The sequence below is a fragment of the Alligator mississippiensis genome, chromosome 2, assembly GCF_030867095.1.
Source record: "Alligator mississippiensis isolate rAllMis1 chromosome 2, rAllMis1, whole genome shotgun sequence".
Lineage (NCBI taxonomy): Eukaryota > Metazoa > Chordata > Crocodylia > Alligatoridae > Alligator > Alligator mississippiensis.
Genome location: NC_081825.1, coordinates 72,120,418 through 72,137,513, shown reverse-complemented (window position 1 = coordinate 72,137,513; position 17,096 = coordinate 72,120,418). Strand labels below are relative to the sequence as shown.

Here is a 17,096-nt window from a genome sequence, read left to right as displayed (position 1 = left end):
AAAAAGAGATTTTTAATATCTTTTTGCAGAGTTTGGCCAAAAGGATGCTTGCTTATAAATTTAAGTATGGGTCTTGTATTACCAATGAGTAAGGCTTTAATTCAAATGTATTAGCTGCCATGTATCATGAGACTACTATTATACGTATTACCTCAGGTATCATTATCTAGCATGGGGAAAGGATGAAACAAATGCGATTTCAGTTTGGGCTCAGTATTGCAGATGTTTTCTGATCACATGCCTGCCTTTGGGTGAACTGCTTAGATTAGAAGTAGTAGCTATGTAATATGCCTGCTTTTTGAGTACAATTAAGGACCATACATTTATACAAATTCCATGATAGCTGCTCAGATAAATACCTGGCAGCTGGCCCCAGAGAGAAGAATGTTCTCTTTAGTCTTTTTAGTTTATGTAATCAAAAATCTTGCTAATGAAACAGATCACATTTGAAAGCAAAATTTGCCCGTCCCTTATATGGGGTCTGATCCTACGACTGACAGTGAGCAGGCAGGTTACTGGGCTTGTGTGGAGCTTGCTGAAGACACTAAGATTGCGCAGCTTACTCCCTGCTCTCCTTCAGCTGAAGGAGTAGATCTCGCTTAGCCTCTGGAACTGCATTGCATATTACTGGCCAGGAGTGATATGAAAACAAAATCTTTTCTAGGTTTTGCTTTTAGGCCTGTTTTTGGGTACCAAGGGAACAATCTGCAGGGAAACAGAAGGAAAATGATTAACGTGGCATAAATTCACTGACATAAGTAGAATTGTCAAGGAAGCCTCTATTCCCTGTTTTTAACTCTCTGCCATCCTGCTTGGTGATTGCAGAACAGAACAGAGAAGCAAACACATACCTAAGGCTTGAGAGCATGAAGTACTTTATAGTTGCATAGCAAGAGGGGAAAAACAATCCCTGTTAACTCTGTGGGGCAATGTTTAAAAGTAACTGGCAAGGTTGCTTTTACAGGCAAATCTGTAAAAAGCGTAGGTTCCCAAAACAAGTACTGGCAATGCATAGGGGGTGCATGTGCACCCCCTGAAGCTGGGTGGTGCACCCCTGGCAAAAAGGCGCTGCTGACACTGCCAGTGGTTCCTGCAGGCAGTTCCCGCTTGCCATCCCCCTCCACCCCTCGCTGGTGACACCACCGGCGGCATCTGCGGACAGTCCCCAATTGCTGCTGGCCAGGGGTGACACGTAGAGGGTGCATGGGGGTGCACATGCACCCCTTGGAAGTGCCAGTGCACCCCGTCAGGCTGCGCTCCCTGTTTAGCTGGCGGGCAGGGGGGCAATGCTGGCCGAGGAGCAGGGCTGCCAGCAAAAGCGTCCGCGCTGCTTCTGGAAATGGATGCAGGAATTCCAGAAGCAGCGTGTCCGCTTTTATGGTGAGTGAGATTGGCTGCAGGGGACCCCCCAGGTCGCTGACTGGTGTCGGGGGGGGCATGTGCCCCCCGACTCAAGAGGCATCAGATACCCATGCTACTGGCTGCTGTGGGCAGCATCTGTGGTTGGTCACTGACCATGGGTCGGTGCTCACCCCCCCACTGCTGTCAGCGCTGTGGCCACCTGCAGGAGCTCACTACTTGCTGCCATCACTCTCCTGATGCCGATAGCAGCTCCTCGTGCCCCCTTAGCCTCTGGGGGCACGTGGTGTTCATGAAAACAAGTGTTCTACTCCCAGCTTAGCAATGGCCTGAGCTCTCACAGCGGCCAGAAGAAACGTTACAAGGACGTATGGAAGAAAGACTCTGAGAAAATTCATGCCGACGTTGAGAGCTAGGAGGACATCGCTGCTGACCGAGTTCAGTGGCACTGCAACCTCAACCACGTGGCAGCCGGTTTTGAGGGAAAGTGTCTTGCCCTTGGAGCAGAGAAAAGGGACTGGAGGAAGGAAAAGGAGAGAAATCCCAGCCTATGGCCTGCTCTCTGCTGCAGAAAGACCTGCCACTTCTGCAGACAGGTCTGTGGCTCGAGGATTGGCCTCATCAGTCACCTGGAGACCTGGCAACGAGCCCTGGCAGAGATCATTCTCCCATCCCAGGACTGTCGCCCCACCCGTACAGGGGCAAAGGAAGTCCAGGTGCCAAGGGCAAGTCCTGAAAAGCAGCTGCTGCTGAATTCGAGCGGTCCCTTGAGACTGGCACGGGCATCCCTGTGTAACCCCCAGGGCCACAGTCCCGGCCTGACCATCATTCACAGAGCTGGCAAGCTCCTCGGTTTGGCTGAGGGCAGCTCGTGGGCCGAGCCCCTGAGGAGAGGAAATCTCTGTGTCCTCTCGGGAAACTGGCGCGAGTTTGTGGCCCTCCTGGTTGTGGGGAGGGCGGAGAGGGCGAGGGGCAGCCAGGGATGGCTGTGGCGGGGGGAGGCCTGTGGCTCTGGCTGAGGGTGCCTCTGAGAGCGGTGCGAGCCCCTGCCTCCCGCGCAGGGACGCGGCCGGCCGGCTTCCTATGGCTGTGCCCGGGCCCCGGCGGGCGGGCAGGGCTCGGCCCGGCCGGCGGAGGAATGCAGCGGCGGCGGCGGCTGGAATGTGCATGCAGATGAGATGGATGCTAATCTCATGCTAATGAGCCGTCGCCGCCGCCGCCCGGGGCTGAGCCGGGCTCCCCGCACCCGGAGCCAGGCGGCGGCCGGGTTCTGCCCGCGACCCTGAGCCGGAGGCAGCGGCAGCCCGGCCCGGCCGGCCGGCCGGCCATGGTGGACTGAAGCCGCGGGGCGGGGGGGCGTGGGAGGAGGCGGCTTTCCCGAGCGAGAGAGCGGCCCCGGGGGCTGTTCCCGCGCCGCCTGCGTCCTCCCGGTGCGCATGGAGCAGCCCCCGCCGGCGCCGGGCCATGCCTAGGCACGCGGGGGATGGGCAGCTCCCCCTCCCCGAGGGCTGGGAGGAGGCGCGGGACTACGACGGCAAGGTCTTCTACATCGACCACAACAGCCGGCGCACCAGCTGGATCGACCCCCGCGACAGGTGGGGGCCGGCCCGGGCGCGGACAGCGAGGCGGTGCCCCCGGGTGCGGGGCTGCCCGGGCGCTCCCGCCTGGAACTGCGGGGCGGGGGCGAGGCGGGGGGGTGCTTTCACTTCTCGCCGGGGGGCTGAGAGACCCGCAGGCCTCGCCCGCGCTGGTAGGCCTCGGCTTTCAGCCCTGCCTCCCCTCCAGGGCCTGGGATGGTCGCCTCGTCCTTTCTTTGCCCCGGCCCCAGACAAACCTCCCGTGGCGGGCTGGAGGACAGGGGAGTTTTGTGTGCGTGTGTTGGGGCGGGGGAGACTCTTCCAACCCCAAAAGGGACCTGAAACGAGTCGTTCAGCCCCAAAGACTGCCTCCAGCTTTACAAACAGGCTTTGCTTTTCTTTTCCGGTCCCCCGACATCTGCTTTAACACCCTGTCCTCTCTCCGTGACTGGGAGAGGATAGACTGGCATCTTTCTCTGGCCCAGAAAAGCTCAGGGTTTACCACAGGGATTTCTTTTGCTTCCGCTGCCTCGCGTCTCGGAAGCATCAGCGTTGTCCCTAAAAGCCAGTCATCACAAAACAGAAACAAAACCCCCAACAATTTAGAAATGACATTATGCCTTTATGGCTTGCGCCTGGCTGAATTATCCATGAAGGTCTGGGCTTGTGTTTCCCTGCTGAAATGAGAAAAGGCCCCTTGGGATGTGACTTGCTGGTGTCAGAGCTGTGCTGCTCTTCAGTGGCGTGGTGAAAGTTTTGACCAGTATGGTAGGCAGGGTCAGGCCTGCTTCCCTGACATATACCATATACATAATTGGGACTAGCTGTCTTATAACCCTGATAATCGGTTTCCTGTCCACTGTGAGACAGCTTACATGCGTTTGTACATTCCAGCAGTGTGGCGATGTGTTCACAGGGCAATGGTATTTGTTACACCTGCTTTAAATACTGGCTTCTGCAGTTACTTGGTGACTGTTTTTGACTTCTGGTCGGTAGCATTGGTGAAACAAAGTTTTGGGGTTTTTTTCTCCAGTTAGTTTTGTTCTAGATCTGTCTCCTAATTTGTGTTGTACAAAACGGACGACAAGAAAGCCTAAATGCCTCAGTAAAGCAAATAGAAGGTGAAATAAAATTATGATGACACTTATCTCTCTTACTGCCTCTTGAGCAAGCTAATTTAAAAATGAAAGCAGCACTGAACTATTTGACACTTTTTGGTGGATCCTTTGTCCTGAAAATATTTAACAGTATTTATCTTATATTTGTCTCCTAGTAAACGTAAGCCTTTGCCCCAGTTACTACTATGCTTTCTTTTGAATATGTACCTACATCTTGCACCTCTTATTGTACAGGGATTAGCAGAAGTATTATTATGTCTTTGTGTGCGCGCGTGTGTGTTAATTTATTGATTTGAGGCCAAATGAAACAGTTTGAGTCACATTTAGTCTTGAGCTTGATTGCATTTTCTTTAATGAGCACTAAAGAACTGAAATCCTTGTTTAAAAAATGTAGGGGACAGTGTTTGGACTATCTCCATTAACTCTTGTCAGTCTTGTTTCTCGCCATTACAAAGCAAACAGAAGAAGGTATGTTGCACTAGGCACTCAAGGTGAGGTAATCTGTAAACTAGCATACATGGCTCAGTTATTAAACCAAGTTACTTGCACAGAAAAAGACTGATGAAGAATCTATACACTATCGGGTTATAGTGTTTGTATGTGCAAAATCTGTAATTACATGGGTGAACTGGTTTGGAAGAGTAAAAGAATTTTCTTGAAATGCCTGTGATATTTTCACTTTAGGCCCCATTATATTTTCAGGCGGTGTTATAAAATGCATACCAAAACTGTAAGGGGAATATTAAAAAGCTGGCATATGGACTTTCAGGTTTATGGTAGCACAGTGGAATCGAGATTCTTGTTGATCTTGGAATGTATGTGAAATTGTGTAAAAATGAAGATAGGGTGGTGGTGAACACTATGAAAGGTCCTGAGAATGGCTTTACAAAATGCTAGTATCTGTTAATCTACATATGTTCAACTTTACTTAGATCCCTGATTTAAATCATAACATCTTTATAACATACTTGTGGAATACATTAGTGCAGGGGTTCTCAAACTCTCCTAAGTAGGGTGACTTTTTAATAGACTGTCTTGAGGGCAACTTCCATTCTATTTGCAATGTCAGACTGTCCCTGTGGGAGTAATGAAAAAGGTAATATTTGGAATTTTTCAATGTTTTTAAATCTTTTTTTTAGAAATGTTGGAGGACCTAGCACCATGTGCTCCTTGTGCTCATCAAGAAGTTCGCCAAGAGTCACAGTTTGGAAATGTCTTCATTAGTGGAGGAAATTAACATCTTCTAGAAACAGAACTGACAATCCAAACTCCTTTAAAGCTTTGCTGAAATTAACTAGCATAGGAATGTAAGAATTTTTTTATATATAATGACACAGTTTGATGAGTGCTTTATAGGTGGTCATAACACAGCATCCCTGCCTCCAGAGCACTTATATTTTAACATCTTGTTACTGAGAATATGGAAGAATTCTGCTGATATAGTGATATTCTTGCACAGTGATGAAGAAAAGCCGGAATCAGTTCCTCACCTTTGGGTTTCAATTTCCTCACCTTGCTTGTGTGACTAACCTCTGGGATTTGGATGAGACTTTCAATTCAAGGGGAGAATTATTTAGGTCCTAGATTCGTGCTTTTTAAGTCTGTGTATATTGGGAGTGCACTGGAGGGAATGTAGTCTTTGTGGAAGGGGTTCAGAATGGTTTGAAAACTTCAACAGTTACACTAAAGGTGTTGTGCTGGCCTGGCTAGAAGATTATCGGCTACAAAGAGCGTATGGAATGTGAAGCATGTTAACGTGAAGAAATTAAATTGAGTTCCAGCAGTAATATTTTACTGTCTTGGCTACCGTATCTCTGCTTCTGCTCATTTTTTTTCAGGATAGAGCAAACTGAAAGCTAACCAGTCTTGTAAATTTCACTTGTGGTATTTATATCCAATTAGGCAGAAGTGAAATAAATAAGAATAAAATAGATACTTTATCGCTCAAGTATGAGAACTGTGGAGATGGCTGTCAGCTGGAGAAGAAGACCCAGTAGAAGGTAGGAGAAGGTTAGAGTAAATGTGCCCTGCTTTCCTGTGCTCCTGTTTGACATACCTTTTGAGGCAGAACAGAAGCTGCTGAGATAAGCTACAGAAATCTAGGATAGAAGCAAAGTAACAAAAGCTGCTTACAGAAACTCCCCCCCCACAAACCAAAACAAAACAAAACAGTGCTTTAAGCTCGGTGTGCCTCTTTATCGAGTTCAGTACATGCCCAGATGAGATATTGCGTTAGTTTGACCCAGCTTGCCCAATGTCTGTATAGATCCCATGCTTCAGCTGGGCTTTTTGGCTCCTTTATCTAAGAGCTGATTGAATCAGCTTTTAGATAAAAGCACCAAAAAGCCTTGCTGAAGCACCTGGTCTGTATAGAGGCTGGGACCCAGGTCAAACTAACCTGCTTCCTCTTCCGGTAAAGCACATTTTTTTGGGTGGGTTTTCATGTCTGCCAGTGGCTAGAGTGTTTCAGTCTTCCAGCAATAAGCACATAGACCTTCCTATTGATTAGAGGATACCCTTCCTATTGGAAGCTAAGAATGGTGGAAGCCAAGCATGGTCTTAGAGAGAGTAACTAGATAGCAGTTCCATCTCTCTCCAATTTTGAGCTGTTCATAGGCTTCAAGGTTTCTTTCTTGCAATGTCAGGCTCTGTGTATTTTATATTAATTTCTGGGCTACTGGGTGTTGGGTGCATTTTGAGTGTCCCAGTTCAGATTGCCAGACACTTACAACAGGTGTTCTAACAGCTTGCATAAAATGAATTCCACATCATAAACCCAGCTGACCCTGATCAGTGAAGTAATTAAGACAGGGCAGCTGGGGGCATGGCAGAAAAAAAAGGCTGCTATGCAGCCATACAGTTGTGCCCCCAATAGAATTTGCTGCTGCTCGTGTGTGGCGGTTTCCCTGGGCACCCCCCTCCTCCCCCCCGCTGCCTTATGCCTCTGCCCTGATTTAAAGGCTCATCTAGAGTTTTGTCAGTGGCCAGGAAATGAATTGGCATGGAGACCAATTAATCCCTAATTGCTTCAAGGGGTATTCTTGAACTATCTAGCTTGACCTATTCAAAGGTACACTGATACGATTTCACAGATGAAAGTACTGCTATTTAGATGTGTTTTCTTGTTAGAAACTATTTTTTTGTTTGGGCAGAACCTGTTAGAAGGCATGTCAAAGTCAGCCACAGAAAATTTAAAAATGCAGAAGAATGAAACCTGTGGCAATGAATTGCCTCCATATGACCAACTTGTCTTAAAGGAAATACATGAGGATGTGATGGCAATGGTGGGGGAGGATACCCTTCATATGCATAGAAACTGTGGGGTGAAGTTAAGTGGGGGAGAATCAGGGGTGGTGATGAACCAAGGTCATATTGCCCCAGAGAGGCCACCGCATCAGAACAGTTGAAAGCTGTGCACAGGATGGTGGTGAATGACAGGAAGTCAGTAACCAGGGCCATAGCTGAGACAGTTGGCATTAGCACTGGTCAGTTCATGCTATCCTAATGGCTGAAAAAAGTGTCAGCCAGATGGATACCGAGAGTGTTCAGCGCTGATCAGTAGAGAGCATAGGTTGTCATTTCTAGGGAACACTTGGAGCAGTGTCAATCAAACCCAGAGAGAATACTGAGTAGGATTGTGACTCAGGATGGGATCTGTGCTCACATCTGTGATCTTGATGTCAAACAGCAGAGCATGCAGTAGAAGTGCACACTATCTTCATGTCCAGATGAAAATCTAGAATATATCATCAGCCAACAAGGTCATGGGCACAGTTTTTAGGACACCAAATGGATGATCATGACTCTCAACAGGCAAGACTTTCAGTGGGGAGTATTATGTTAGTGAACAGCTGTGCTTGTCTTGTGAGAAGCCATTAAGAGCAAGAACTGAAGAAAGCTGAAGCTAGGAACAGACATTGCATTTGTCCCTGGACAAGCTGTACTTGTTTGTCCCAGAAGAGAAATATTCTGGGATTGGCGGGTATACATATCACTCTTTTAATCATAATTTAGTGAGCAGGTGGCTGTACTGCTTTTCTACCATTGACTGGATGTTGCAGCCCCAGCATAACCATTCTGATGCATTTTGCAATGTCCTGGCAATAAACTGTTTGTAATTCTTGTCCCAAAAGCCTTTTTAGGATTTATCTCAAGGCAATGGACATAAACATCTAAATGATTGCACTTTGTCGTGGGATAAAATGTTTTTTCTTGGGATGAATCCAACATCTGTTTTTAGCCTGAGTTGAGGAGTGGTGCTTCTACAGGATAAAACATCATGCTGCACATCCCAGGTTGTAGTGACTACTGTGAGCAAATGTGGCTTCAGCTACTTCCGTATCCAACTTATTCATAAGATTTAGCTCATTCAGATTGCTTCAGCTTTAGAAACAGGCAGACCTTTGTGGGAAGAGTTCAAGTAATGATAAGGAGGTGGACACAGTAGCTGAGGAGTTTCTAGACATGTAGGACAAGAACTTCTACAAAAGAGGCTTAACCAAGTTGCAGCTGTGCTGGACCAAGGGCACTGATGTCAAGGGAACTATCCTGAAAAATAAGCAAACAGTTGAGTGTAAACTCTTTTTTGTGCTTGAATGTTTTGGAATGCCCTTCGCATCCATTCACTCCATCACTTCCTCCAGAATTGGAATGTATCTAAGAAAACTTAGTTCGTCACTTCCATACTAAGAAATATTCCTCTCATATTTTAGAGTTTCCCTGATGGTGACTATTTTAGAAATACTCTGTCCATGTAACCAAACCCAGGATTTAAACCCCCCTCCCAAACCAGACTCTTAGTGCCTAGAGGCCTAATCTTATTATTTAGTAGTGGCCACGAAAGATAATTTTGGTGTGTCAGCACTGAAATGGAGAGGATACACTGCTTGTTTTATTACTTCCAGTTTCTCGGAAGAAGAGGTTGAGCTTTTTACAAAGTGATCCTGAACCCTGCTGGAAATTATTCATCTTTTACAAAAGTATTTGGAACAGGCCTGCTGATTTATAGTGGTTTCATTATGTACTGAAACCTGGAACTATACCGTGCTGGCAAAGCTGTAGGTAGGACCAGGGGCGACGTGCACCCCCTGAGTGTGGCGGTGCACCCCCTACGAAAAGGTGCTGCCAACAGTCAGCGGCACCTGCGGGTGGTCACTGCTCACCACCCCACTGCTGTCGCCGCCGGCGGTGTCTGCAGGCAGTCCGCAATCCCTGCTGGCCTCTACTGACATTCCTGGTGGCAGCACCGGTTTGTCGCCAACCCTTGGTCGGTGCTTGCCACCCCCCGCTGCTGGTGGCATCTGTGGAAGCTCCCCAGCTTGCCGCTGCCGCTGTGCTCCCGCCGCCACCGTGCCTCCCCAGCCGCCAGGGGCACATATTGTTCATGGGTAGGACTGAAAAATTAAGACGAAGCAAGACGGGGAGAAGAGGAAGAGTGGCATCGTAAGGCAGCAGCATTAGAGAACAGAAGTAACTGGTGGATCTGCTCTTCTGGGTAGAACTAATCAGTGCTATGACAGATTAACATGATGTCTGTTTTTCTTTGTTTAAATACAAAATCCGTGTCCAGATGAGCACAGCCGTGCAGTATGTGGTGCTGCAGACACGTCTGCAGTGCCACGTACCATATGTTCAGTTCTCCCTGCTGCAAGGGAGCAGTGCAGGGTTTTTTTTGACCCCTGGATATCCAGGGGTCAAAAAAACCTTCAGGGGAAAAAGCGGAATGATGTCTGCGGGGACAGCTTACGCTGCTCAAAACTGGAGCCGGCTGCTGGCCAGGCTCCAAACAGCAGGATTGCTGCTTCTGCAGCCCCAGAAGGTAAATGTATAGATAGGGCTCCCCAGGTTAGATAGGGAAGTAAATATATAGATAGGTTCCCCCAGGACCCCAGGAAAGGCTGCTGGGACCAGCCCAGTGCTTGCCTCCGCCTCCCCTACCCCACCCGGAGTAACTTGTTGCACGCCAGAGAGCTTGTGACATAGGCATTCCCTGGGGACAACTAGTGGTAGCACAAGGTGCGCCGCTGCTAGTTGCCCCTGGGGAACTACACATCCACAGTTGTGTGGATGGGACCAAAGTGTCCAATGTTCAGGATGTGATGAAGGAATATTTTTGTGTAAAATTAATTATTGTCTTGATTTCCTTAGCTAAAAAGGCCTGAAAAAGCTTTAAATATTCACGGGGAAAAAAATTAAAAAGGGTAAAGTCATAAGTCCTTGATTACAAATACATAGAAAATGCAGTTGTCCTTTATAGTGTTAAATTGAGAGGCACAATCTAGTCATTAGATTGTGAAATATGAGTATTTTAATACTGCTTTAAGTGCAAATGTCAACATGACCTTAACCGTAGAATCACTAGAGCCATCTATCTAATACATATTTTGTATAGTAATTGATAATAGCTTTCTCTTTTTTTTGGCAGCCAAGAATAAGAATATGTAACGGATCATCTGATGATATACTGAGGAGTACAGCTTTTTGTATGAATAATTCTACTGAGAATCTTTGGCATCTATTGCTGTTCCTCTTCTCTTGCTTCAGTCGACGTGCTAGCACTCATTCTCCTTTACCCTCACACCACATAGTTAGGTCCTATCTGTTTCTGCCTCACCATGGGCCTGCCTTTGACAATGTATATTTCATGTGAAACTACTGGTCCCTTGTTCTGATTTCGGTGGCAGGTTGGGAACTCCTTAATCTGATTGATAGGTTTTTATTTTAAATAAAAAATGGGTGGTGCAGGAATTTAGTCCATAACAAGATGCTAGCAGTGTTTGAACTCCTGGCGTTACTTTCGGCTGCTGATCCTGGTGTCTGCAGGATTTAAATGGTGCATGAGACAGAATTCTAGCATTACTAATGTATTGGGGAACTGTGATAGCATCAGCCAGCCTTACAGACCAACAGAGATTGTGTTTTTTAACAAGACTGCCACTTGCTGTGAGTGTGGGTAGGTCTGCTTTTAAGCTTCCTAAATAAAGTATCAAATATTTTTTACCATAAATTAAAATGCCGTGGTGACTCTCAACTAAGAGCTTTATCCATTATATCTTAAGGGTTATGGAGCTACTTGACTTCCTTCATCTCAACACATGTAAAGTTGACTAGTCAGTGGGTGTTGTGTTCACTTATGCATGCAAGGTAACTATGTTCTTATGTTTAAAGTAGAGAATTGTCAGGAGAGACTTCTAGGTTCTGTCCTTGCTTGCTGCTGAACTGCTGTATGTATTCAGGCAAGTTATAAATGCTGGTACCTTGGTTTACCTTTCTATATATTTACCTTATTTTGAGGTAGTTTTAATTTAGATATAATTGTTGATATTTCCACATAAAGTATAGGCCCCTGTTAATGGAAGAACTGTGTGCCTGGGGGAAAAGTAACTTTTTGCAAATGACAGGCCTGGTTCTTTGCCTTGAATATCCTACTACTAATACATGGTTAGACAGAGACATCTTTCAGAACTGGCTTGTGTTTATGCACTAAATGGAAACAGTGTACAACTGAATTCTGGTTGGAAATTAAGTTTTGCTTAAGCAGATGAAGAATTAAATGGATTTAATTATTTACAAATATAGGCTTGTAAATACTTTATATTAATCTTTTTCAAGGCAGGTAACTAGCTTCCAAATCCTGGGGTGAGATCCTAGAGTTCAACCATTTCTGAAGGTGTTCTAGAAAGGAAAAATGTTTTTTTGTTCCGTCTTCCTGTGCCTTCCCCTCCCTTCCCCTATTTTTTATTTGTCTTTATACTTTATACTGTGTGGCTGCAAGGAAACAATAAAATGTTGTGGAATTGTCTAGGAGAGTTACCCATAGCTTCCTACCATACTGGAGTCCTCGTCTGTCTAGGCTATCCTGGAGAATTGCTAATGGAAGGACCTTGGCCTGCGTTATTGCCTTTGATTGCAAAGTGAAGATTCTGCCCAGGTTTCATTTTTGTTACTAGAGTTGTAGCATATTCGCAGCTTAGGGGGCCTGTCTTTGCGACTCTTTAATGTGAAACTCCTACTGAAGTCATGGGACAGCTACACAACCAGCCCCTTGGTTGTTTGCTAGGAACAACCTGCATTTGGCAGTGTTCCAATGAATGCTTTATTCCTCAGCTAAGTACAGATCGTCAAAAGGCCTGAGGCTGAATAGATTCAGTTTTTGGAAAGTAGTCTAAGCTGCATAAATTGAACCAATAAACAAGTGAACAGACACTCACTTTTGATTCTGGAAATGCAGCTGCATGCCTGCAGTGGCCCAGGCCAGAAGCTCTGGGGTGCTAGAGTATGCCTCCTGGCTCTGTTGGAGCAGACAGTTTGGGCCAAAGCTAACCTGCACACTCTGAGGTGTGGTTTGTAGGGGAAGTGCAAAGCATCCTGGTATGCAGGGGGCTGTTAGTTAACTTAAATCTGGAGGGGATCTGGGACAGAAAACCCAATTTAACTTAAATCAGTTAAGTCTGATACTACATCCATCTGGGTTTATCTTGAACTGGTTTTGGCCATTTTGAAAGTTGCTTATGTGCATTACTGATTTCAACCACTTTCTGGTCACTTACAACAGTCTATATGTAATTTCTGTCCCTAGCCCTCATGAGTGAAGGTAGACTGGAAATTCCTAGACCTCTTTTCGTACATGTTCATTTTTTTAAATGTGTGCTTTAGACACTAGTGTCTTTGGTGTGCCAGTATGAAAGTTTGCTGTATTCTCACCCTGCAAAGACTGGGCTGTAGTAAATTGAGGTCCACTGAGGAAGGAAGGAAGGAATGCAGTGGTTTTACTGCAGCATAGTAGCATCCACAAGCAGATAATGAATAGAGAGGTCCTTGGAATACTATTCATTCTTCTTCTAATATTTGATGAGGTGATTACAGAGGGCTTATCTACATGTGAAACCATCTTAATTTGAAAAGAGAATAACAGCAAGGCCTTGTCATAATTGCTTGGGAATCTGATGTGGGAATTTTTTGTTCAGAATGTGTGTTGAAGCAGTGACATAATGAAATGAACTATTTGTTTATCTAATTTAGGGTGTGTGTGTACATATATATATATATATATATATATATATATATATATTCTGCTGCCAATCACTATAATATTTGAGCACCTTTTGTGTTTAAAAAATTGATAGCCAATTCCCTGCTGGAATTCATAGAATCAGTGGCTCTTCTTTTAAAGGCTGATTGGTGTAAACATTTTTTGTTGATTTTTACCTATTGTTAATATACTTTTGTTAAGGTTGATTTGTTTTAGAATTTTTTTTTGGTTGGTTCAGGCTTTTGAATTAGAGGGAAGATGTTGATTTTGTCAATGTGTTCTATCAAGTGAAACAATAATTTGCATTTTGGATAGTAAGAACAGATGCAGTTTCCCAAACTTGAACAGTGTCTCTTCTTAGGAGTCACTTGAGCTCTCTCATCAACTCTGAATCAATACTGTAGCAAAAGTAATTCCTCAAACATAGGAGTTCATGAGTTGTTTGGTGACATACCTTTAGATTTTGATCCACTTTTGCTGTGCAGCACACAACAATACAATTCAGCCCTTGCATTCCTATGCTATTTATTCTGAGCTAATGAGATCAAAATTCAGTATCCATTTTGAGAAGGGAACAGCAGATTGTCTGTTCTCTGGTGATGATTTTAATGCCCATAAAAATGAAACTTTCTGCCTCTTAATGGAAGTGAACATGGGGGAAGATGCAGCGCAATATGCATCTTCAGTAAGTCCTGTAACCAACATTAAGTGGCAGACTTTTGCTCTTTTATTAATAAAGGAAGAATACACAGCAGCACAAAGTTCATTTGAGGAGGCAATAAGCACTGTTGATTCTTAAACTTTGGACTAGATGAGTGATTCTCAATTAAGCCATCATGACACTCTGGGGTGCCTTGAGAGTCTTCTAAAGGTGCTGCACAATATTATCACAGTTATGTGTGCAAACACCTAAACATTTCACAAATCCAGAGATTTCAAATAGGAATCCATAGTGTCCAAAACATTCTGACCTGTTATGGTCTGAGTTCTCTCAAACAGAAGAATTGCTTTACTATTTATCCACAGTCAAGAAATGAGTGAAAGCTAAGAGCTGGCATTTTCTGAAGGGTGACTTGAGTCTAACATGGTTGAGAACCACTCGACTAGACTTAACCTTGCTAACTGGCTTCTGCTGCATGGAGCAAGTCGCTTGGTAAAGTGTTTGGCAGTGGTTTCCAAAGAAATGCCATTTATCCCATGGACCTGTACAGAGTATATAAACACTGCTTGCTTTGATTAAACTTCAGACTTTCAATTAAAAGTTTGTTGCATGCAAGCTGCTGTTTAATAACACTTCATCTATATGAAACTTGGTCATTTTCTTTCCTTCCCTGTTTGAAGTTTTATCCACATATTCTAAATAGGTGTGTCAAATTTAAATAGATGTTTTACACCAATAAGCAATAGGAGTGTGATTTTTTTGTTTGTTGTTTTGTTTTTGTTTTTTTATAAAGAGGTTTTTATAATACTGATGATGCATCAAGTGCAGGAGTGGATCCAGGATTTCCCAGAGAGGGGTGCAGGAGAGGCAACATGCATTACAGGGGTGGCTGCTTCACTAGCTCCCTGATTCCTTCCCCACCAGTGTGCGCAGACCGCCCTTGAGAGCCTCCAATGACTTTAAGTCCTTGAAGCAGGTGAAAATCCCCCCCTCTACTTACCTTCCCCATCTCCTTCCCCAACCTGTTGCTATTGCTTTTCCTACTGATCTAGGGGTGGGAGAGCACCAGAGGTGTTCCTACCTGCCCCAGCCAGGCTGCGCCCGGGCAGGGCTCATTTGGGGAGGGTGACAGTGACAACAGGAGGTCAGGAGAGTAGGTTTCCCCCTTCACTGCCCTTGCCACCAAGAGCAAGTGCAGGGAAGGGTATTCTCCCTGCCCCACCTCCCCCATTGCCATTGCCCACTTTCTTTGTCCCCAGCTGAACCCGGCCCAAATGCAGCCCAGCTGGAGTGAAAAGAAACACTCTGGTGCTTCCCCCACCCTGGGATGGAGGGGAAAGCAAAAGCAGAAAGGGAGTAGGGAAAGGAGGGGAGCAGGATTTTCACTTCCTTTAAGAACTTATAGTAGTCCTGGAAGACTCCTGTGGTGTGGTCCAATCGAAATGGGGGGTGCAGTCGTGCCATTGTACCCCTTCTGGATCTGCTCCTGAGCAAGTACTTAAGGCCTGTGATCCATGCCAGGTAGGCTTTTATGGTCATGCAGTAGCACTTTGCAAAAAGAGAGAGGGTCTGTCTTAGACTCCAGTTGGAGGGCTGTGACCCAAACTATGTTTGCCTTGATTTACGTGATATTTGAGTTTGAAATTTGGCTTCCATTTTATACAGGTTTATTAGGAAGAAGTTGTCCAAATCATTTAAAATTTTTGATTAAGCAGGCAGGCTGCAATGGCTAGGATTGGGGCCTTTGTGAATATTGTTTGGTGAGATGGAGGGAGCATTACAGGTAATGGATTCTAGACTGTAAATAAAGAGTGAATTCATTTATTTTAACCAATGGTAACTAGAGAATGCAGCCTCAAGGAGGGAGTGTGCTGCATTTTCATGAGAGATATGTGCGGTATGAAACTTCCTTGTTGAAAACAAACATGCCATTTACTTCACAGTAATTTGTCATCACTCAGTGTTGTTAAAGGGGAAACCCATAAGTCATTTGTGCATTCCTTTTTGTTGTCAAATGTACTTTATTACTTGGGTTTTGATTTCATTTTTACATCACTTAAGGTTTCTCAGGTGGCACAGTATACCCTACACTAGTACTACTAGCTTGTCATATCTATTAAAAAATGCTTTAACTCATAAGCTTTTTACCAAGTACACTGCTTTAACTCATAAGCTTTCAAGAAGCTTTGCACTGCAGAAATAGTTTTATTTACTCATAGGACTTATGACCAGGCACAAACAATTGTCTTCTCTTTTGGAAGTTCACAGCCCCTTGTAGAGATCTGTGATAGGGACCTACCTAAATCATGGCGAGAGAAAGGGTTTTTCACCGTGTGGAGCTGATTTTGCAGTGGCCCCACTCCTCAGGACTGATTGGTGGAGAGGCCCCAGGGGGGAGGAGGGATCAGTGGGCAGCTGCCATCTTGATAGCCAGCTGCCCTTTATGTCACCCCATCCCTTGGTACTGATTGGTGGAGCACCCCTGGTGGGGGGAGGAGAGACAAGGGAGCAGTCACCATCTTGTCTGCTGCCCTTTGTGCCACCCTGCCAGCCGATGTCTTCCCCTCCTGGCAGCAGGAATCACTGGTTTCCACTGGGGAGCCAGCATTTATTTTTATTAAGTTTTTTAAATTCATTTTGCAGATTTCATGGACAGTCCTGGATTTTGAGGTTTCTGTGAAACTGTGAATTAAGTAGTCCCTAATCATGATCCTGTATTGAGAGCCATGCAGATTTGCCCTCGTGCAAATATTTGGTATTTGGAATATCATAATTGGGTTTTGAGACTTCCTCCCACAAAACCCCCAAGCATGTAGGCCAGGGGTGGGCAGTTATTAGGTTGGAGGGCCACTTCAGGAGTTTTGGTGACCTGTGGAGGTAGGGGGTGACAACTGATCTTATCTGACCTGCCAGCCACTGCTCCACTCTCGTTCTGCTCCGCTCTGTAGCAGCCAGGGCTAGGCTGGCCTGGACCGGGCCACACAGCACGCAGACTCTTCTGCTCTCTCTCATCCACTCTCCCCTTGCCCCCTCGCCCACACCAGGAAAGTCGGGGGCACTTGCCCTGGGCCAAGCTTCCCTCAAAGCTGGCATGGTGTAATGGCATTGCAGTGGCAGTGGCTCATTGTGATAGGCAGGTGGGACAGCTGCTTGTCACACTATATCCTGTCCCGTGTGGACCCAGATGCTGGCAGCCGTGGTGCCAGGACTGCACAGCTGCAGCACCAGCAGGAAGCTGGGTTGGGGAGGAGGAGTCTGTATGCTGCCTGGCCTGGCCTCAGCTGCTGCAAAGTGGAGTGGTGCAAGGTGCGGCTCTCTCTCTTAAAGCTCCTGGTGGTGGCCAGTAGGGC

General features: G+C 45.8%; 1 protein-coding gene across 2 annotated transcripts in view; it reads left to right on the top strand.

Moving 5' to 3' along the window:
- Positions 1 to 2,554: 2,554 nt before the first annotated feature.
- The window catches only part of WWC2 (WW and C2 domain containing 2), a 163,692-nt gene continuing 149,150 nt past the window's right edge, over positions 2,555 to 17,096 (top strand). The window contains exon 1 of one of the 2 annotated variants that reach the window (XM_019481352.2): positions 2,555 to 2,954. In XM_019481352.2, coding sequence (XP_019336897.1) covers positions 2,824 to 2,954 — 131 coding nt within the window. In that variant the 5' untranslated portion in view covers positions 2,555 to 2,823. The remainder of the gene's footprint in view (positions 2,955 to 17,096) is intronic. The other variant, XM_006269616.4, reaches the window with a different exon arrangement.